This window comes from Lipophrys pholis (assembly GCF_963383615.2).
Source record: "Lipophrys pholis genome assembly, chromosome: 16".
NCBI lineage: Eukaryota > Metazoa > Chordata > Actinopteri > Blenniiformes > Blenniidae > Lipophrys > Lipophrys pholis.
This window is the reverse complement of record NC_137634.1, coordinates 6,925,774-6,949,926: the sequence shown is the minus strand read 5'-3', so window position 1 is coordinate 6,949,926 and position 24,153 is coordinate 6,925,774. Positions and strand designations below refer to the sequence as shown.

At 39.6% G+C, this 24,153-nt stretch overlaps 1 protein-coding gene across 1 annotated transcript in view; it reads right to left on the bottom strand.

Annotated features, from left to right (window-relative positions):
• The window catches only part of gabrb4 (gamma-aminobutyric acid type A receptor subunit beta4), a gene marked incomplete at both ends in the record, with an annotated part of 58,452 nt that overhangs the window by 15,653 nt on the left and 18,646 nt on the right, over positions 1–24,153 (bottom strand). Inside the window, 2 exons of the mRNA XM_080483445.1 lie at positions 3,956–4,176; positions 7,137–7,204. Coding sequence (XP_080339571.1) covers positions 3,956–4,176; positions 7,137–7,204 — 289 coding nt within the window. The remainder of the gene's footprint in view (positions 1–3,955; positions 4,177–7,136; positions 7,205–24,153) is intronic.

The window sequence follows — 24,153 nt, the reverse complement described above, 5'->3', positions numbered from 1 at the left end:
ACTAATAAAATGTCTTTGACCTGCATTGACACAGAGAGTTAAAAATATATGGTGCTACATTTCTGCACATTTTATACACACGTGAAACACTGAATGTCGTTTTTATGTCTATATGTCAACTGGTGCAATGCAAGTTAGTGAAAACTAGCACTTAACTACACTCACTATATTTACTTTTTCTTAAGTAATGACGTTATTTTACAAATTTGCTGAGCTGTCAGCGCTGTATGCGTCAGGTCTGATGACTGGTCAGAGGACAATGGGGCAAATCTGTGGCATATACATTTAATATAATCCTCATTCAGTACCGAATTGTCTTGCAGGTGTTGGTCAACGAGAACAAAAATAACATTTCTGTTAAGACGGGGTTGCGATCACTGAAACCTTCAGTTGAAATTATACAGGGTGCGCTTTGTGAAGAAACCAGCCAAAGTGCAGGGTGTGGCAGTTTACATATAAGGACCTAAGAAGGGTAAAAATCCATCTTGAAACAGTGTCAGCAAATAAAAGTCACGGAGGGCCAACTGTGGAAATCCATCTCACCACAATAACTGCAGCATCTTATCGAAGGCTGAACCGGGTTGCAGCATTTTTTCAAATAAGAAGAAATTGTACCACAATGCAAATATCTTTGGTTGTCACATTGTATATTCTACATTAATCGAATAACATAAACTCACTTTTTGTGTGTTGTTTTCCATGTCTATTAAAAGCATTATAAGGCTCTTTCATGTGAAATTTCTGTGGGAATCGAGCATTGGCTACTCAGTGTGACACCAGGTACCCAACCACATGTAATCTTACAGTTAATAGCCTGAATTTCAACTACAATTCTTACGGTTTTCCATCTCCATTTGTGGACTTTGAGATGTTTACCAGTAATGAAATAGCTGTAAGAGAGAGGGACATTTCTATAGTTTCCAAAGATGAAAAAACTCCAGAAGAAGGGGAAATTCATTAGAGGGTTAGATCCTATACTAGATAAATCATATGCTGGAATCCAATTTGAAAATGTGAATAAAATGCTGAAACAAAAACAATCAAACGAGGTTGGTCACTTTGCTCAATAATGCCAAATTTTAATTGGATTAAGATGTGATTATAGTCACCTTGGACATATTGTCACTGTCTTTGTTCTTGAAGAAAAAAAATCATCTGTTTGAAAAAAAAAAAGAAAAAAAAGAAAACTACCTTGCTGCAATCTGACTGATAATCTGACAGAATAAAGGCAGAGACGACAACAATATACCACACTGATCAGTGGGTAAAAAAAACAAACCCTAAAGACAAGGAGGTGCAGTTATGTAGCTGAGAGACTTTCAGCATTTGCTTAAAAAGATGATAAATATAGCAGTGGTTGATCAAAACCACTTCGATTAGAATCATGGCGAGGAGGTATGAAAGTAAATAAAGGCTGGAAAAAAAGAAGAGGACAAACACCAACACCAGCACATTTCACAGCGAGTGGATGAAGCGCAGCACACGGTGCAGTAGTGTGTGTAATGTGATTGTCCGCAGTTTGTATTCAACTGTGCTCGGGAGCAGTGTGTGGCGAGGGGGGGGGGGGGGGGGGGGGGGGTAAAGCAGGCGGCCCTTACAAGAAAATGCATTTAAAACAACGAAACCTCAGCCAGCCAGACTCGAGAGCCGCGGCAGTCAAATGAACTGAGCTGAGAAAACAAACATCCATTGTTAAAGTTGCATCTTTTGTCCACACAAGCCTTCGGCAAAGTCAAACATTTCAACAAAGCGTTTTAATTGCATGCTCACAGGAAGCCTGCGAAGATCCTGCAAACACCACTGCATGTGGATCGGATTGTGCGCTGCTTTTAATTATTGTACGCTGCAGAACAAAAAAGTGGTGTGGAGGACAGATCCAAGGGCTTGACGCCATCTGCCACATGCCGTTGCTGCAGTGGATAAAATGGTAACAGTGGAGCCTTTTGTGCTGGGAGACGAGATGCCGGAGAGAAACGGCTGGTGTCCCTATAGAAACCGATCCAGTCTTCCTGCACACATAAAGGTGCAAATGCAAGGTGTAATGTCATATTCCTCGGGCACGGATCCATTTTTTCACTACACCGTCGCTTTTTTTTTTTTTTTTTTTCTGGCACTTCTCTGGTTCCGGAGGATCCTGCGTGTGCTGAGGTGTGCTGAGCACAGCAGCAGCTGGGGATGTTTATTCAGATCAGATGGCGCGGGGTAATTTTGGTAGCATTTTGGCATGGCGCTCTCCTGAGTCTCCACCTGCTTTAATTGGCGCCAGCACAAAGTTCTTCATCTTGTCCACATTTGAAAACTATCACAGCTACATTTTTAATGAGACTGAAGCCGAGTTTGCATTGACTGGTTTCCTCTTGCGAATAAGCTCCTACCACGTCAGTACTTTTTTCAATGTTTGGTGTCCCACCGTTCTTCCCTGATTATTTAAATATGTTATTCAACTTTGTGATTTAAATACTCTATATGTATATATTGTTTTTCTTAAAACAGAGGATCCGTCCGTCCATCTGTGTGAGGATAAAACCCGGTGAGAGTTGCGCTCTGACCTCGCTGCATCTTTCCTGTAACGTATTGTCATGATGACGTCCTCCGAGCAGACGAGCAGGACAAGGATGGGTTGTGCTGGTCACTGGCTAAAATTAGCTTTCCTCGCCTATGAGCGATTGTCACAAAAGATATTAAGAAAAATCAACGTTCACACAGATGCTTGTTTGCCACTTTGCACATCAGTGAGGCTGCATGTCTGTCAGAGTGAAAACAGTCCTGTGAAGAGTCGTGAAAATAGAAAAATGATAAAATAAAAACTTCTTTCCATCAGAACTCTTTTAGTGTCAGCACCAATTCAGTAATCGAGACTTTCTGAATACTGATTATTTCATTAATAATTCATCGTCTCATATGATCTAAACCTTGTCACTGCTATTTTGTTTTATTCAAAGAACAAAACAGTTTTCCTCCTTTTTTTCTTCTCGCTTCCATCAAATCACTTTATTTTAATAACTTTAGTTAAGAAAAGCAGCAATCAAGACTGAGTCGGAGTCGGGACACTGTCTTACTTTCTGCAGTCCTCCTGGGACTGTTCGACGAGTCCCTCTGTGCACATTAACTGTTGACTGAACTGTCTGCCTTGTCACATGGAGGTGATGTGCATTTCATACCTTTTTTTAGCCTTTCTGGGTCAATAACCCTGAGCTTTAATTTTCATCCGTAAATAAGACTTTAAAGCTTATTTATTCCTACTAAAAATATACCTCACCTCAACTTCCCACAGTGACAGATCACATGTATTAATAGCGTTGATCTAATCTTCACCTTGATGCCTTTCTGAAACCTGTTCAGTTGTCGTGAGCATGGTTTTTAAGGGGGATTTAGATTTAGATTTCTAAATACTGGAGGTATATCGAGCCTCTCATTCTGTATGCAAAGCCTGCCCTGGGTCACAGGGAGGTGAAGGCTATCCCAGCATGCATGAAATATCCCTGCCGGAGCTATACGCATATTATTTCTGAGACTTCCAAGTCTTGCATTATTAACGCCCTGAAAAAGTAAAATTCATAAAGACAACAAAAATCCATCCAGCTACTTTCCATCTATAGCACTACGCAGTCGTGAGTAGAAAAAGTGTCCAGTTCAGCGAACTTGTTTAGTATTACTTTAAGAGTAAGGTGGAGTCAGCCAGTTTTCATCGCCGTTGCCATTGTAGGTCTATGGATTGTACCAACTTTGGTTTCATCATCTCCACCGTGGAGATTCAGAGAAATGCAAAGAGGCACAATAACAACTCTTAAGGGAAGCCTTGACATACCCCTTGAGGTGCTCCTTACAAACAACATTCTAAATAATTTGAAATGTTTGTATTGTCACAGTTACTGTAATGCAGAAAATAGCTGATTTAAACGGTAATAATGCCGGAAATCGGACAAAAAGGAGAGTTTCTGGACGTCAAACTTACCTCAGCCCATATAAAACGGTGCCGTCAGGGTGCAGTCGGATCATCCGGTTTTTGACTGTCACACCATGAAGAAAGGACTTCTTGTCGTTAAGGAAGTAGGTGTCCGGGAGCCAGAGCTGGTCTGCTACACGGTTGTCCAGAGTCAGGTTGAGGTTCAGCTCACCATAGGCCAAACGTTTGTCTCGCCAACTCTGCTGGAAATACATTGTGATGGTGTAGTCCTGAAAAAAAAAAAAAAAAAAAGACAGGACAATATAAATATTCCTTTTTCTTCGGTTTTTTTTTTTTTGTTTTTGCTGTAGGTGCTATTGAGTTTTTAACCTCACCCCTTTATACACGATCCATGGATAAACAACAGAGCAACAGTGTCAAAGCAACTTTCAGTCAACTTGGACATTTGTGCTCACGGCCAGAGACGCCAGATGAACACTGAAAACAGTTAATGCAGCTAAAACTGAGAAAACAGCTGTAACCACTACAGCACTATAGCTTTCACAATTAAAATGAGAACAACTATAGCTTAGCTGATAAAACAAGATTAAGATTACTTAAACCTCTATAACTGTTGAAACAACTAAAGTCACCTAAAGCACTAAAGTAGTTCAAACAGGAGAATAAGAGCAAAAAAATTGCTCAAAAAAAGCTAAAATTGTAAATAAAATATCAGTGGTTATGAATTAATGTTCTTAAATGGCAAAAATGCAAATATATATCATTAGTATCACTATATGTTTAAGTTTGAAAGTCAAGTTGTCCTTATATTGAAGGTTAAAATGTTTTATTTTCAATTTTACTTGATAGAAAGTACACAAAATCAGCTATGCTACAGAATAGAATAGAATAGAATAGAATAGAATAGAATAGAATAGAATAGAATAGCTCTTGCCTATATTGATGTTGTGCGCTAATTCAGAGTATAAGCAATTAAAGTGTTTGTAATTCATAAAGTGTGATCACAGACATGGATCTTTCCTTGATGAAATGTGTTCGGTGAAATTCCTCAGTACGATCACAATCACTTCAGAAGTTATAGCACGAGAACAAAGTGGTGCATACTGAAGCAACTGCGAAGAAAACTCTCACTTTATTTGATGCTTCGCTACAGAATCACATGAGAGACACTAAAGAAGGGAAGAAACAGGGCTCACGTCGACGTGTCAGTGTTAGAATTAATTAATGCATCAATGATGATCAGATCAGGGAAATTGTTTAACGTGTCAGATAGTGTGGAGAAGAGAAGAAGAAGAAGAAGAAAAAAAAAAAAAAGGTGCGTGGCTCAGCATTTGCAGAACCGGAGAGAACAGGATTGGGACACAGGCAAAAACCAACAAATAGAGCTGTAGCAGGACTTTCTGCACAATACTGGATCTAAATGGAAAAGCGCTCAAGTGGAGATATAATGTCTGTCAGCTAATGCATCACCGCCCCTGTAGTCAGAGGCCTGCGCCGTGTGCTGCGTCATGAAAAACACACACAAGCACAGCGGTCGACATGTGAAAACTACACATTAATAAAAACTCCCATCTGCGCAGTTAAATAACACAGTTAGTCACACTTCATCCGAGCATGATGCATATTAAGATACCTCGTAATAAGCTATGTTTGGATTCAATATTCATGAAAGAAGAACAAATGCACGGGCACATAAAATCACTTAACAAGCACCGAGCTTTACGAATGACACGCAATTCTAACCCTCCTGTTGAAATTTGTCACATTAAACCGACAATCTCACATGCAAATTCAAGAAAAAGGCTTTGTACAATAGTTTCTACTAGACACAAACAAAGAAGTATCTTAACAACAATTTTTCAATATAAAGGCGTAAAATAAACGTGTGAGTCACAAACAGTCGGCAGCAGCTCTGAGGTGGCAGAAAATAAGCCAAAAGAAGACAAACAGAGAAAGAAGTGAAGCAGAGGAAGGCTGCTGCACCATGTGGGAGGAGTGAGCCGCTGTCTGAGTGACGGCGTCACGCTGAGTGAAAGAAAGCGAGCGCCAAGAGACGAGAGAGAGTGACGTCACCCCTCAGACAGCGGCCATATTGCCTTCTTCACTACCCAGGCCTGCATTTCCTGACTGCCCTCAAGTCCCTGCCAGTGGAAAACAATACAGGGCCTGCAGAGGGGAGGGACGCCTCTCTCTTATTTTAAATATCAGCAACTCAACACAAAGAAGACCACGTGAAATGCTTCATTCACAGTGACAGCTGTGGCTTCGCGCGGGAAGAAGGAGTGCGGATAAATCCTCACTCATCACTACCGACACTCGGGGTGCTCAACATATCGCAGAGTCATTGTTATCACGAGCTCAACATGTGCAGTATGCGCTGCTCTTTCTATTGCCTGCAACCTTTGTCCACTTTGTTTTCTTTCACGTTCCCTTTATTCTTGTGCTTCTGCTTTCTGAGCTTCAGCCACAACGTATGGAAAAATTAGAGCTTCCAATTGAGTCAAATGTTTGATGGAGTCAACTTCTGCAGTCTTTTGAGCCGTGTCCTTATTTGCACTCCAGTAAAGGTGCATCGAAAGTACCTTATACTTTGAGCAGCTATTAAGAAAAGCACAATATCATTTTTGTGGAGTATTTTCGAACAAGAATTTTACTTGAATTTGAGTACAGTTTAAGCATTGTCACTGTCGTTGGACTCTTTCTCTCTCAATATGTGATCATGTTGTTAAGTATTGCAATAATTTGCACTGAATTTGAAGCCCTTTACACAGACGATGTCTTTATCTGGTTTTTCCATCTCATGAACATGGAACAAGTGGAGAAGGCTGCTAACTTTCCTGTGGGTTTCATATAAAAAAAAAATCCCGTCATTTTGAATTTGCAGACCATTAATGCACAGCCATGGAAACAACGTATGGCAGTTCAGCTGATCCTTTGCAATATATTCACCCCTGAAATACTTTTATGAGATAAAAGCGATTATTCAACACCGCAGACGGTTAAATAATATTGCTCAGATGTTTGTTTTTTTCACACATTGAAGGTATTTTTTCTATTTGAAGGTATGACATGTCCGACAGTGCCTGTTGCTGTGGTAATGCAACCTCAATGCTCTCCAGTGAAGCAGCAGGGGGAAGGTGCAGCTCCCACTGCAGCGAATTTCACTGTTGCAAAGACAAAACATGGAAAAAAAATTAAAAATCAAACATCCAGAGAGATTTTAACTCACCATGTTTACTTCTGAGATGGAGTCGATACTTGCTATGTTGATGCTCATTCCTACGATGACTGGAGGACCTGAGGGAACAAAGAGAAACCGAATATCAGCAAAAAAAGATAAAACATATTGAAACAGAAACATCATTCTGCTGCTGGGCTTCAGGGAATTGATGGAGTAGTTCTGGTATTAAACTGGCAGGATGTCCACTCAGCCGGTGGTTTTCTAAGTGTGAGGTGAGAAGAACGTAGGCGTCAGGGGATGAAAATATTTGTTTTTGAATTTGAGAAGCAATCACGATAAAAATGGGTAAATCCATTTTTTTACGCCACAGTTCAACGTTTTTTGTGAGGGTTGTTTGGGAGAAGATTGATTGATTGGCTTTTAACCTCATGGGCTTATCAGCACACCAAAACACAATAACAAACATGGCAAGCATACAATGTACAATACACAATTCTAGTAAGGAAAACAAAAAAGAACAAACCCTTAGATCAAAATCGAGAAAAAAAACCACTTTAATGTAAAGCTGGTGATGTGACAATTAAAATCGTTTCGTTTATTGAAGATTTTAGAGGTTTTTATTGTCATTTAGACATGCTTAGACAATTCCATATATATACATATATATACATATATATGTATATATAGATACGACAGTTTAAAAAAAACTAATAATACGAACTATATTGTACCCTATATCTCAGGAGGAAGTCAGGTATTCAAACATACTTCTACTCTCCTCTAAAGATATATATTTCCATTAATTTTGACGTCATGCAACAAAGCTGTACATCGTCACAAAGAATTTCTAAACTTGCAAATGCAAAACTTTTCTCCTGATTGCAATTAAACTGGATTGTTCACTTCACTAACTCACTTTACTTACTGGTAAACCTTGTGTTGGCGTAAATAATAGACCAACATTAGATCTTTCTGCACTGATGTAAAAAGGATATTTCTATATATGTATATGTGGCTGCTTCGTATGAGAGAAAAGTACCCCGGTGAGGGTCTATGCAAAACACGATGTAAAGCTTACGAAACAACACAGACAAAACGCACTCATCCATACTAATTTCTAGACTAGCAACTCATGTTCAGGAACAGGAAGAGCAAACCATGCCTCATTTACATGATTACAGGACATGATGTCGACATGTAAACAGCGATGCACAATGACTTCCTTACATGTGCAATAAACACTTAGCCTACTTCAATAATCAGGCAACTCTAACTTTACATGGATTATCCATTCGCGGCTGCCATGCAGGCAGAGTTGTTGGGAATAACAGCCAGTGACTTCAATCTGTTGGCGTCAGTAATGCCGTTTTAATTCCAGCATCATTCTACAAACACGTCACCCCCCCCCCCCCCCCCCAAAAAAAAACAGGCCAATGCAGACCTGCAAAAATTTCTGCTCACTCAACGTTTTACTTGTTTTTCCTCTTTCCCTTGCTCTCTATACCTGGCAACCCACCACTTGAGAAGCTGTTACCCCGGGCAGTGGCCTTTGGGAGTGAGCAGATTTGTTGCCACTATTTCCCGATGTTTTATTAATACATATTCTCTCCCTTTCCCTATACGTACACCTGAACACGCTTTGCAATTCCCTTCGTCTTCAAACTGTGTCACTTTTACTTTGCTTGATCAGGCCACGGAATATGAATTGCTGACACAGAAAACAGGGACGCTGCAGTGATTGGTTCATGGGGGAGAGCTGAATCAGTATATTCTGATAATGTTCTGTGGTTTTATAGTGGAAATGGAATTTGCATAGGAATCATAAACAACACTGGAGCAGCTCTATTACAGTGTACTTTACCACATCTATCATCATGCTGGAAAAAAGGACCAAACCTACGACTTTCTGCTCACGCGAGGAAGCGCACTGGGTGCAGAATGGCATTGATATTCACGCACATTACAATGTCGCTGTCTTCCTAGGCCTCGTTTCTCCACGTGACTTTAGATTTATATCCATTTCAGTGACTCACTGTATACATTTATGATAAACGGCATAAAAATAGACAACCACTATTGACACTGTCCCAATCACTTCCCTATCTTATCTGGATTGGTGTGATTCCTGCTTTAATTAATGAGTATGAATGGCACTATAGATGTTCAGCATGTAGAATCATTTAAATGGAGTACACACCGATAGAAGCAGCATGTTACCAGAGAGTCATTTTGACGCAGCAGCCTGTTGTTGCTTGTTGTTGTTGTCCAACACCAGCTGCGTTTATATGGTCACTTTTTGGTCAATCTGATTGAATTCTTTCCAATTCTAGAATCAGATTGGCCCATTTACGTGAACACTGAATAAAGTGATGGAAACGCTGTGCCAGTTTATATGCACCGAGACGTGGCCCAATTCATTCCAGTGGCTCAATCCCATAATGCTTTGTACCGTGATGTTTGCCATTTGTGACATTCAAAGAATCCCACTTTACCTGAAAGCCTGCCAGTATCAAAAATGCAAAAAAATTTGAGTCATTATGCTTGTGGTGTTTCTTTCTCATTTGTGTAAATTCGGCAATATTCGATGGAAAGTTTGTGGATCCTGTCGCCCATGTTAGTTTGACTCAAAACAAATTTAATTCTCCATCTATTGCCTAGTGCAGAGGTGTGCAAACGTCGGCTCGCGAGCCAACCAGGCCAAACAAATGCTTTTTGATTTCATGGAAAATCTCTGCGACACAAAACACCAACATACAGTATGTAAGAAAGCATCACCGATGCTCTCCCTTCACAACTTTATTCATAGATCAAAAAGATTTTCTACCATTTTTGAGAAATAATACTTCATACTGACACTTCAAAGCTATTTTTAAAGTTAAAGTAGCACCAAAGCTTCAAGTAGGACTCATCCACTAAGTAGATTTCTTGAAAATTTTGCGAATAATGTGATAAAAATTGCACATTTCAGGATAAGATACAGACAGTTATGGGCCGCTGTGACTCATAGAGGATTGGCTGATTTCTAGGTCCCGTTGATGGATGTGCTGCGCAAGTTCACAAAATAGCCTTTTTTTTTTCTCTCCCCTTCTTTGACCAGAAGAGATCTACTACTCCTCCTCTGACTCTCTTAAAATACAACACTTTGAAATGCAAAGAGAACGGAAGAAACAAAAAACTGACAGCTGCTGCAGACAGCAGGAGTCGTCAGGATGTTTATGGGTTGCAGACATGCACAGTTCAGAGCCCATAAGGATTTTTGACAATGTATAAAAAAAAAAAAAATCACAAATATAACCCTAATCTGTCCAAATATAATCATCAACCTGAAATAAAGGCAGTCCGTGCAAGGAAAAGGTCATATGACTATATTTCTGATTATTGGATATGGCTAAAAATACACACAACACAAGCAGTCAGTTTGCACTTTACCCTTACTAACTATAGCATGGAAATAATAATAGCAGACACCCACACTTTGTATGCAGTTACTATGGAGTCTGGATCTCATAGTGAACAGGAACGGAATAAAGTTTTTTTTTAAAACATGTATTAGTTTTTAGCGTAAACAGTTGTCTTGACTTGTATTCATGAAACAAATTCACTTAAATTTTTTTTTTCCAAAAGGTTCAAGGTCCACTTGTCCAATTTATTAAATCTGCAGTTGTGTACTGCAGAAGGGCATTAAAGTGTATCCCGGCACTTTGGAGCGAATAAAAAGCAGAGCTGAAAGGGTCCAAGTAATGTAGAACCGAAGGCTCACTGACCCGGAGCAATCAGGAGGCCGAGACCACTGTTGAATATGGCTCAAACAAATGGCTCAACACGCAGTTGTTTGCATGCTCGGGCAGACTCAGACGGCCTCCTGCAGGGCACTCTGCGAGCATCAGACCCAGCGTGGATCCTCCAGGACTGTAGTGTTGTTGTGTTATCTGACTCTCGCACCCAAAGCATTCCCAATAAATCATTTTGCGCCTCTTTCGCGAATGAGAAAGTGCCTCTCGCCAAAACCGGCGTTCTCAAATGTATACTAACAATCCCTAACTAGACTTATTTTATTTATTTCTATGCGAATCCACTCAGGGTGCAAACATCTATTGTGATGCAGCTTGCATATGTAATTGCATTGGCACGCAGTAGCTGGATGCTTGGAAAATCCAGTTGCAATGATGTGGTGTGGGGTTTTTTTTTAATGCTGATTGTAAGAAGTGAATGCAGAACACATCCATTTGGTAATCAGGTGTTTTTCTATAGTGTGGGGTGGGACTCCCCCATTATTCTATACAATAAACCACACATTTATATCCTCATAAAACTGTAAGTGTAACAACAGTTGCAGACTGTATAAAAAGACCTACCAGATTTTAAAATAAAAGCCTATTATTAGCATGAGAAGCTCTTGATAGACAATAACCATCATAGGACGGATCTATTAAAGGTTTGCATGTATAAAAATGGACTCAAACACGATATTACGTGAATACACACGTGGGAGTTGATCTACTAATCGGCAGTGCGGATGATTCCACCTGACAAATGGGCAAAGAAAACACACTTGCCTTCATGAATATGGAACATTAAACATGTGTTTCACAGGTTTATGGTAATATCTAAATGTAGAAAACACAGTGTGATCTATTAAATCTGAAAAATTGTTTCTAAGGATGCAAATAGGCAGAGATGCTGCTGTTAATATATTGAAAGGGGTTTCCTCAGCTGCCCTATTTAAGAAATATAAAAATTCTGGGAATCAACTATACATCAATATTTGACATAAGACTAATGAGGGGAGCTCATCCACCCACACGTTGTGAAACTCTGACTTATACCAAATATCCACAAATCAGCTGAAATTCTTCATGACTTATGAGTCCTAATCCAAACAAGCGCCCTTTTGAGGCCTCGCTGTAAGAAAATACGACTGATTGTATTCATCTGTGATTTCATAGATTTGAGACAAATATCAGCTGTAAAACTTTGATTTGATCATCTTCGAACAATCAAAAAAGAAAAAACTACTGAAAAGACCTAACATCGATGATTATATCAAAGTACTGTTGTACGTATCCTGTTCCATCTACTGTGAATTAATGAGAAAAAATAAAAACTCTTTTGATAAAGGCTATGCATATATTTGTTATTAACCAGTTTTCCTTCACATCCTGAAATATTAACCAGCCAACAGCTTGTCTGAAAAGGCCCATGTCTCCTCTCTCTAACACCCTGTAATTCTCTCTGCCTTCCCTGAATTGTCCCACTAAACTAAATGCCCCACAGCTTTGTCATGTTCCCTGACCCATCTTTTTCTAGAAAAAAAAAACAAAAAAACAAAAAACTAGAGGAGCTGGAGAAAAGTAGGGCCATTTTCCCATCGCACTTTGTGAAGGGAACCAGTAACAGTTTTCCCTCGAGACGTCAAAGTACATTCGTTCGCGAGTTGAAAACAGAAAGCACCAAATCTCGCTCCCTCTCTGTTTTTCCTCTCTCTGCATATTTTGACCCCCGCTTTAGCGAAACAGAGGCGTTTCACTTTGCCACTGCGGCTTTCTCAAAATAAAACTGTTACCTGCAATTGCACTTCACAGGTTGGAGAAAGAACAACACACACAGATAAGACACTCCGAAGAACTTTAAATAAGCATTTCTCCATAAAGAATTCAACAACATTCACTTACTTTACCTGCAAAATGTTTTCTTTTTTTTTTTTTTTGTCCACCTTGTTGGTAGTTGATCAAAATTGGGATTTTATTTAATTTTTTTACAAAATCCAAAGGAGTAGCTGAGATAAAGAAAGAGATATCATGATGTCCCAAAGTGAACCATAATGTCGACGAACAACTAAATGTGAGACTGTATGTATACAGATGTGGTATATTAATATAGAAGTGAAATACCACATCTGTATACATATGATATATACATATCTGCATACAAAATCAAAAAGTGTTGGATTTTGCTGCATTGATGTTCTTATGTGTGGAACCTGATGGCAAAGGAATTACATCATTATTGGTGATAAAGCAGTATCTCATAAGTATGAATGGATTTTTAAAGAAATTGTATTTCTTTAAAATTGCCATAAAATGTGCAATAATTAAGAGCTTTCAATATCTGGAAGTTGTTCTATCATGCTGTGTGTTGTTAAAACAATGTGTGACACACCGGTGAATCTAGTCTGTGATTGGATCATGGTATTACAGATGTCCTGAGGACCAATATAATGACAAGTATATTGATCTGCTTTCTGTTATATTTTCCGAATCTTCTAAAAATGATCAGATATTGTCTGACTAACTTATTTTAAAATATATCACATAACATTACTGAACCGCAATAATAATTGGGGCAACTGGAGGTGGGCATGAAGCTGTTTTCGATAGAGTTTACACCACAGAGCAATGACTGATGACAATCTCCCGCTTTCTAACTATTTAAGGTCAATAGCTGGAGATTCTCTTCAATGGAAAAGAAACAAAAAAACATGTAGTCATGACTTTGCTTATACTGTTTTCACTCCTTGTTGACTGTAGTTTTTTTTTGAAGCCCGATCCTTTGCTTGTTATCTATGTACGCTGCTCTCTCATCTCCAACAATGTGTTGCCACGTTCAGCTTCCAGTCTGACAGTCTCATCTCGCCTCGGGGCAGACGAGCCGATGTAGTGGGCAGCGAGGCTGTCCTACTTAATGTTTTCCATGGTAATGGCAGCTCATATCCAAACCACTACATTGCTCGGGAGTGATGGTGAGAGGAAAAATATCCCAGATTCACATGACGACAGACACCCAGTTTGGTATCCTTTTTTAAAAAGCTGCCAAAGGCTTACGCCATTATCATCACTTATATAATGAATCGAGCAGAATTTAAAAAGCCACATTGAATTCTGCAAAATTTCAATAAAAACAATGATGTCAATATTTAAATGCTGTTAATATAGTATTGCAACTGTTGTAACTGTTGAACTTTACTGTTTTAGCTTATTGTATAAAATTAATTTGTCGCTGTCATACTTATTACATCTACAATGAATGCAGTTCTACAAATATTTTTTTAATTTAGCCATCATTAGACCCTTTTTAAACAACGTTTAAGAACACTTTCACTGTGTTTTTGTGTCCGTTAACATGCCAACGGTGCTCGTGCTTTTTCAAAGAACTCCATGGGACCGTGGGTAAACGTAACTTTGTTGAAAAGCTGCGACTGCGCAGAATTGTAGATTTATAGTTGAGAGTCACTTGTAATAGCGATCCAACTTTGCCGTCTGTCCATTGGAATGTCCGTGTACTCGCCATTGTTGATGGTTAAAGAGTTTTTTTCTTTGTATGCATGTGTGTGTGTGTGTGTGGTTTCATTACAAAAACAACCAACAGCGCCAACTCATGGCCGGGCACGCCAACTACCTCGTTTTCAAAACGTTTCCAGGCAAACATTTCTGAAATGAAAATGCAAAAATGTAAAGTAAACTGGGTCTTAGTTTTATTCTTCACATACAGTATTTCTTTTCATCATAATTTTGGACTTTCCCCCTCGTTGTGTGTGCAGATTCGTTGTGTGTGTGTGAAGTGCAGATGACTCTTTGATTATTCTAGCATTTGTCAGATTAACGGACTCCCGTTTTCACGTTAACTAACTGAAATAATCAGGTATGGCTGCTATGTGCAGAATCACGGGTTTTTATCACATGTCTGCGGAGGTTGTGTGCCAGAACACAGAGGGAACGGAGGTTTACGAGATTGAACGACAAGTGGTAGAAACGCTGTGGAAGGAGGAGCCTGTGTGCCTGAGACCGAGTAAAACAGAGCCAGAAGGACACAGAGTCAAACAGCTCTGCTTATATCTGTTACTTAGGTGTTGTTTGGTATAAAAACCTGCATTGGATTTGATATATCGTCCAAAACCTGTGAAAATCTGCAGTAAAAACACAACAACCCCCAAACTCCATTAGTCTGATATGCAGCCTGAATGCAGCCACAAGAGGGCTCCATGATAATAATCCCACTGTGTCAGTACTGACTATAAAATGGGTATTTCTCATGAAGAAGGCAGCATAAATTAGCAGCAAACCTGTGCAGAGATTAGAGACCGAGCTAACTATTTTGGCATATCTGGGTTGATTGTGCTAAAACAAACAAACAAAACGTAAAAGAAGAGCTTCCCTCTCGGTAGAAAGTCGGCCTAATCTGACTGCCGGCCTCCTTAAGGAGACTTCTGAGTCAGAGATATGGCTTCGAATGGCACACATGCATACAAATCGATTCCCTTTCACATCAGTGTTTACCAGTGAAGTCTTTTATACACACCATATAAATATGGAGTGTGTAAATATGATATTGACTTCACAGGAATAAACAAAGCATCAACATTTCAAACCGGAGTAACTGTATATATATATAAAAATAAAAAAAACTGTGTCATGTTATCCCATTTTATGATGGGTGTGTGTGTGTGTGCGTGTGCACGCGTGTGTATACACACGTACATATATATTCACATAATCAACCCATTGCCTAGCAACAGAGGGTTCCATAGCAACTGTGCAGCGTTTTGCCTACAGTGTTGCAAGAGAAGAGACGCATGATGATTTAGTCCAATCTTTGTTTGCTTTTTCTCTCTCCTTTTTTTTTTTTTTCCCTCCAATGGCTGCCGCTTTAAAAAAAACAAAAAGAAAACACCTCTTTTCTTCAGAAAAAGAACACACAACAACAACATGTTGCGCCGTGCCGCATCATTTGCCTGGATTTCTTTCTGACGGTGGCCTCAATTATTTCCACAGCGGCCGAGATCAACCAGAACAAAAGCAAAAGCTGCAGAAAAGGCACCTAAAGGGTGTCACGGATCGGCATCATTCGAGACCGAAAAGCAGGAGATTACCCTGCGACAATAACGGCTTAACATGTATTTATTCTGCTTTCTTTCTCTCCCCGACAGGTCATTTGACTTTAACTCGATTGAAGTATTTGTGGTCGTGGTATTATTAGATAGTGACACATCAGGAGGTGTTCATTTTTCCTAATGTGATCCATCTGGAAAATATATTTGATCTTGATGTGCAATCAACTAAAAAAAACAACAATTTAGTTGGCTGAATGATGAGTTTATGCCAAATCTTGCTTAATAAATTTCAGCAATTACACCACTAGACATTATGTCTTGCCCAGAAACCAACAGAGAGCGTAAAATTCATTGTAAAGATGTATTTTGATTGAGGTTGGATAATCAATAAAAAGAAAAAAAAAGAATTTGTCAAGAGGAATCTTTATTGAGTTGCACAACAAATCATTGGATATTTTTCCAAGAACAGGTGATTTTTCACCGTTTTAGAACTCTCTGTTCTTCGTATCACAACACTAAAGGATATACCTGTTTGGCATTAATGACAAGGGGAATACACACCAAACGTTCCTTAGAAATACTCAACTAAAAGTGCAGAGTACAAATTAGTAGTTGTAGTTTTCTAAAGTGTTTGTTAGTTAACTGCATTTCATTGCCATTGTTTATCTGTGTCAAATATCCACGTTCAGAGCTCATTTCTAAGAATATTGAGAGTCAATAAAAAATGACAGAACGTAGATACGAAGCAGGATTAATTTCTTTGTTAAAAACAAACAACAAAATAGCAAAAAAAGGTTTGAACAATAATTCCTATTGAGGACATAGTCAGTACGAACTTGTGATATTAAAGTAGTGAAGTGGATTACATTATGTAAATTGTACTTAAGTGAAATGTATTAGCACGTAAAGTATTTAAACGCACTTCTTGTAATTTGTGAAGGAGGTGTTTGTACAGTTTCGAGGGATTAGTCCATGATTGTTTTACAATTTAGTTCACCGCAGGGAGCTGTTGCCGATGCCTTTGTAAGCTGAATGTATTCGTTCAATCATGTCAGCTAATGTCAGCGACCACCTTTAAACCTATATTCCATAATTGCTGTTTTTTTGTCAGGGTCTTTCTGTGGCAGCATAAAGCTCATCTGTGCTTTCATTGTCTCAGTGTGACGCTGGCAGAGCAGTGACAAATGTGCCTTATTGTAAAAACGAGACTCCTACAAACAATCCTCCATCAGCACATTTCATAATTCAATCTTCCATTTTCTTTACAAAGGTGCAGGCCTGTGAGGAGCTGAAGTCAACATCCCAGCATGCAGTGGGCGTACGGGGTAAACCCCGGACAGGTCGCCGGTCTAACGCAAGGCGGCTGACGAACGCACTCACACCGACGGGCGGTTTGGAGTTTCCAGTCGACTGAACCCTGCGTGCTTCGAGAATGTGGGAGGGAAAACTGGAGCGCGGAAATGGAAACCAGCACAGAAACATCCCACATTGGAACTGAGAGGCAGATCGGATCTGCCCACCAACAAGGCAACGCGCATCATGTCTGCCTATAGCACGCAACAATTCAGGCAAGATTTAAAAGCAATGCTCCAGATCTCGTCTATTGATTTATCACTTTGCAATCAAACCAGGTATAAATTATATAGTTTGAACTTAATGTGTGTTTTATGCACAGTGCAAGACAGAGAGGAATATTAATCGGGTGGCTGTGTGAAGCGAAGGGGTCAAAGATTCGGCCCAGGGGCAAAAGCCATCCTGCCACAGGGTCCAAACCAGCCCGCAGGATGATCCTGTTTACTAGAAAAATTACAAAGAGAACAGAACTTGCCATTTTCCAATTAAGAAACGGAGATTCATTACTTGCCCACTGAGGGTTGCACTGTTTCACAGAGATTAAAAGTGAACAGCAGACTGCAGGAAGACGTTGCGGTTACTAACGAAATACCATTTGCATTAAGATTCCCACAGTGTGAGCGAGAGAACATGAAGTCTCACAGCCGGAGAAGCTTCCTCCACCAAAAGTATGACGAGAATCTTAGACGAACGTGCGATTCATCAATTTGTTTTTTGAAATTACACGCATTAAATGTGAAGGTTTTTGAAATCAATTCGTACTTCTCTGCACCTAAACAGGAAGAATTTGGACTCGAAGGCTATTTTATGCTGTCTCTGGACTAGTCTGGCCAAACTGAGATCAAACGAGGCTGAATGTGGAGTCTGAACTGAAATGAGTTGGGTATAAGGCCAGTGACACTGAAAGCTTATCAAGTTGCATGTGGATGCTGCATCATATAGTAACAGTGATGAATAGTTGGTTATAAGTGTTCATTTATACAAAAAGAGAAAGGAAATGCTGCCCTCTCGTAGGTAATGATTAAACAGAATGGAGCGCTTGTTGTTTGATGATTACAGTGAGATGATACACCAGACATCTCCTCAGCATAAAGGACCCAAGTGTCATAACAGTCCAAGAAGAAACAATTCAATCCATTTTGCTTGATCAATCCTGCCACCTATTTTTCAGCCCAGTCATTTAGTCTGGAGGCACTCCATATATGCTTGAGTCTTCCACTCTGACTTTCTGCACTGCGTGAACAATTAGTCTGAAAATGTGTTGTTTGTGGGAAACAAAGTGGGAAAACTGGTAATGTTTTAAGGTTGCAAGGATCAGTTTACAATGTTCTTCGTGGTATGCATTGTTTGTTTCTGTTGTTCATAATTCCTTGCAGATGGTAAGACATGCAAACTTAACACCGACCCGAGTCAAACCTGTATTTTTTATTTATTTATTTTTGCTGCCTCCAGCTGCTTCATCATCCCATCCCCTATAAACGTGCAAGAAAAACAATACAAGAACAAATGCGCATTACCCATATTTTGGATACTTGCTTCAGGTTGAGGCTGTGCTTAAAAACAAATAGAAAATCTTCTGTCCTGATCAAAAACACTGTGATTTGCTCTCCTAGCAGCTTCCTCCATTGTCAGACAACAATAATCGAGCTGCAAAATTGTGCAGGCCGCCGTGCGACCAAACAGCTTGGACAACACGGCGCACTGTTAAGAAAACTGTGGAAACAGAGACGGCGCTGTGATCGCGGGCGAATAAAAGGAGATCATTAGCGCGACTCTGGCACGAGGACTGGGAGAGGACAGATGAGAAGACAAAAGAAAACGATGAGGTAAAACAGGAGAGCAGAGGCAGTACATCACAGGAAGTCGGGGAGACAGAGGATAAGTAAAGGTGGCCTCATCTTATCGTCCTATCCTGTCACAAACCCCTGGACCTGATATATGAAACCTACTTAGATTCCACAGTGAAAAGCCCAAAATGAACAACGCCTCCTACTTACATACTCAGATTTTGTCAGTGAATTATGAAACGTGGGATGTATCACCAGCGCACTTTCCAACTCATAAATTACAATCCATGAGGTACGGTATTAAAGCACTCGGAAGCGAGGAGACGCACATTAGGAGACTTTGGTTTTAGTTTATTATCGAATCAGAAAACAAAAAAATTGCTCAACATGTTTAGGTACGGTTTCACATCCAACCCAACATTCGTATGCCAGCTGAAACCAGACAGAGGCGGATTTATCTTATGTAACATTCAAATCCACTGTTATTGTGATGATTTTTTCTAATCAACATGCATGTATAGGGTTATTGCTTTTTTTTTTGTTTAGCTTGAAGGAAACTCACTTAAACAGTATTTTCCTGGGTCAAATCTGCTGAAAAGGAGTATCATCCTGCCATTATCTATAGAACTGATCATTTCTTCATAATAGGAAAGAGCCACAAAGTGAGAGCGACACGGACGATCAGACACACCGACACTCATTTAGAAGTCTCCATTCGGTTCAGTTTCAGGAACGAGTGAGATGAACCTGGAGAAAATCCAAACATACACAGGGACAACATGCAAACTGGACACAAACTGGGGACATTCTCCCCATTGTCGTGGAAAGTCTACCAAAGCAGAGGCGAAAGTCCTCATTGTGTAAATAGCATGTTTAAGAGAAGTAATCCCAACTCTTGAAGGTTAATTTGATTTGTCCACAATGAAAGCGTCGCTCATGTACGGGCACTTGAGGACAAAGTGCGACCACTGCAGGATTTTTCTCCTGAAGCCATTAGCAAACTATTGGCTAAAGAAGTGTATAATTCATTTAACAGTTCTCAGTGGTCCAGCTTATTATTTATTTACTTACGGGCCTAATTTATTCAGCAAGTCACACATTGGCAGTTTTAATCAATGCCATTATTTCCGAGTTCCCTTCAAACTGTGAGCCGAGCACTTTAAAAAGAGAATGGAGCGGCACGAGGGGGCTTACGATACGTACGCAATTAAACACGCTATCTTTTTTTTTTTTTCCCCTCCTCTGTGTGGACATCTGTCTTTGTCTATTTCAGCTGATGCCATGTTTCAGGGCTAATCTCCCGAGTAACCCTACATGCACAGTAAATCCCAGTTGCTTCAGTAGCATGCCACGTATTGGTAAGTCCTGCTGAAGCTGTCTGCGTAATTACATTAACCTGCGGTAATTATGTGTAGATACTCCTCACTGATCATGGCTAATATGTCTCAAGAGAGTAGGATTCATGAATTAGTTCTTTATTAATATATTAATTTGTGACCCTTACACTAACTCTGGCGTGCAAGCCACTGAATAAGCCATCTGACTAATAGGTTTTTACATCTCCCCTGGTTTTTTTTCGTCCTTTTTTTTGTTTTTTTTTGCAGTTTAGTTCAAGCTGCTGTGAAAAATGACAGAGACTAAACAAACACACACCCTAAAATGTAGAAGCACAGCGAGGCACGAGAAATTGGAATATAGATTTTGTGCTTTTAAAAACATAAACATCATGCTGGTATAAACAACTCTACAATCCCATTTTGGCATTCATCCGGCGTCCACCTTCTATATCAGCTTCATCCAGGTGAGGGTTGTCGGGGGGGGGTGGGGGCTGGAGCCAATCTTAGCTGACATCAAACATAAGGCAGGGCAGACCCTGGACAGGTCGCCACTCCATCACAGGGCTAACTCGGAGAGACAGACGATCACCCACACACACACGCGCTTTCACACCTACAGGCACTTTAGAGTCACCAGATAACCTGACCTAACATGCATGTGCTTGGATTGCGGGAGCGAGCTGAAGCACCTCGAGGAAAAACCCACAAATGCACAGGGGAAACAGAAATTCCTCACCGAAAAGGCTCGGCGCAGAATGTAAGTGGGTATTTTTAGTGTGCTAACTACTAAAAACATTCGGTGGATGCTGTCGCAAACACTTTTTAAATATGCTTTTATAATGTTGTCACAATCTGCTCATCCATCCATCTTCTATTGCCCTTCGTCCCCCTTAAGACATGATTTACGGAGATCCCGCATAAACCCGCTTTCAATTTTCCTGCTTTGTGGAGGTGAAATAGTAAAAATAACAACATGAATGACATCGTGTGCAAACAGGAGCATTTAAATGAGGCGTACTGGTGGAGGAAGTTATCAAATATGTTGGAGCCTTACAGCAAATAAATCAGAATTTTGGGAGAAAAACAAGAAAATCCAGGCAATGATCGGCCACTAAGTCAGAATCTGGAGCACAACACAGGAAATATCTCATAATAGAATCTGCTAACGAAAGTAGTGGAGAGCCAGCTGTGGAAATACTTCCCACCACAATAAAAGCAGCATCTCTGCTGAAGGCCGTACTGGTTCGCGCTACTTTTTCAAACATGGAAAGTATAGATACAATATATTCCTTCGAAGTATGTTATAAAACTGTTCAGCACATTTGACTTCATATAAATGTGTCTTACAGGTTGGGCATCACAAATCAACTTTGAACATATGTTTCCAGGAGGAAGAAAAACACTAACACATATGGAGAACATGCAAACTCCACACAGGAAGCTCTGGAATCAAACAGGGGGAAAACCTACAGTCTGAAATGACTATAGAACTATAGCCTGAAATCATGTCAAATATGGTCAGCACTGCTTGTGTTCTAGTGTTAAAACAGCTGAAAAAGTCGAGATTTGACCATTTAGAAATAGACTTTCACATATTTAATCCTTCCGTAATAAACATGGTCTTATGGTGGAAAATGCGTGTTGCGAGGCCACGGTAACCTTGACCTTTAACCAGCAGAATCTAATCAGTTCATGTTTGGAAGCATGTGAATGTTTGTACCACATGAGTAATGAAATTCCCTTCAGGCACACGGAATATATTGTGCGCACAAGAAGAGGACAGTCAGGAGGTCATGGTGGCATTCAACCTTTGACCGTCACAACGTGATCAGCTTGTCCTTGAGTACAAATGGTGGTTGTGCCAATTTTGGAAGAAAAAAAAAAAAAAAAAGAAAACAACCCTGAAAATATAACAGGTCACAGTGAGGGAGGATATTAAAGTTATGAGAAAGTCACATTTCTGTGTTCCACTCATCGGGCGTATTCTTTTTGTGTTCTTTGACCCCTTATGAATCTACAGTTCAGCTATTTGCATCCGAAATGACAAAAACACTCAAGGGAACGGAGAAAGTCACATTGTTCAGGCGAGATTAAAAAAAGAAACTTCACCAAATATCTCACCTCACACCGCAAAAGGAGGGAGAGAGAGAGAGAGACGGCGTGACAGACAAACGTTTGGAGGGCTGAGGGAGGCAGACTCTAAATGACAAATTCAAAACAAGCAAATAAGAAGAAAGTATAAATGTAAAGAAGGGAAACAAAATAAACTGGAATCAAATAGATAAGTGACAGTTTGTTTGTGTATTAAAAGACTGAGGAACAAGAGGGAGAAGGTGAGTCGTATCATCAGATTGTAAGCAAATTGAATTATATGAAAAATCCACATATCTCTTCCTGTTTTTAACGAAGGCAGTTGTGGGGCTCTTTATAAATGAATGTATGTCTGACATAATTATGCTGGGTACTATCTGGTGGTGGAATTAAACATTTACCAGCAGAAAACAAGACAGAATTACCAGTGTTGGTGAATGATGTGTTATCGAGTAACATTTTAGCAGCAACATGCTATTAAATGTTTTCTCTTTTAAAATTATTTTTCAGTTATCTTGTTTATTACAGTTGTCGCGCTGCCGCCACTCGGTCCTGGAATGATTTGAAAAAGAAATTCTTTATTACTAATCAGCTGTTTAAGAGCAGCATGCGAGAAAATTGACATGTGAAAGCAGGCAGCACGCAAACTACTAATGGAAGGCACAACGTAGAACATAATATTGTGTACAGAAGAATATACACAGAAGGTCAATCTTAAAAAATATGGAAATGTAGATTAATGTACAAATCGCAATATGAGTTCTAACCACTGTCCATGATCGGGGTCTGTTTGAAAAGGAGGAATTATTGTGGTGAAAGATATTTTCTCCGCTTCCTCCCCCCACAAGTTTTCATAGTGGACTTTCTTGTCAGATACTTTTTGTGATATGCTCCTTTTTATATCTTGAGATTTTCCTCTTTTTTTTTTTTTTTTTTTACCCAAAGCTTTGACTTAGTGTCCAATAATCTCCCACATTACCTTTTTGTTTTGCCATGTATTTGCTGGTACTTCAAGGTAACATGTTCAATTTGTGCGTGTGGACGCTAAGGTGCTCAGTACAGTCATTTCATGGTGAACACACGCAAACAAACTGTCGTTTAACATTGCTTTCAACATCACAATAAAGGACAATCCTGTATTACACGCCAAAACCCTAGTTTATATTTTCTGGTTTCGGTGTAATTGCACTCCTGCAAAACCAATAATGAGATTTATTTGAATAAGCATGCATATTTGCACGCTTTATAGAGGATCCCCTATCTGTGATTCATCCATACTTTAAATTAACCTCAGCTTACCTTAATACTGTATGTACTGTCGGCATGTTTGTAGTTTCTCTCAGCTGTTTTGTTATTGTAATTACTTCATAAACCTTTAACTTTTGAAACCTGTTTGAAAAATCATATTATGGAGCATCTTCCTCAAACTGCGGTGACTTCAGCTAAATGTAACAAATCAATTTTCATCAGACCGATGCAAACATTACTGACGTGTGTCAGAATAACACGACAACAGTATAACCATGTGCGCGTTAGGACAGGAATAAATAAATGAGATTGATGAAGGAATATAATAAGTACTTTTTTTTTTCCCCCACTCAGTATATTACTTGCACAACACTGAGCCTGACACAGAAACACATGTTCAAGTTTTCTTAAAAAAAATGTAA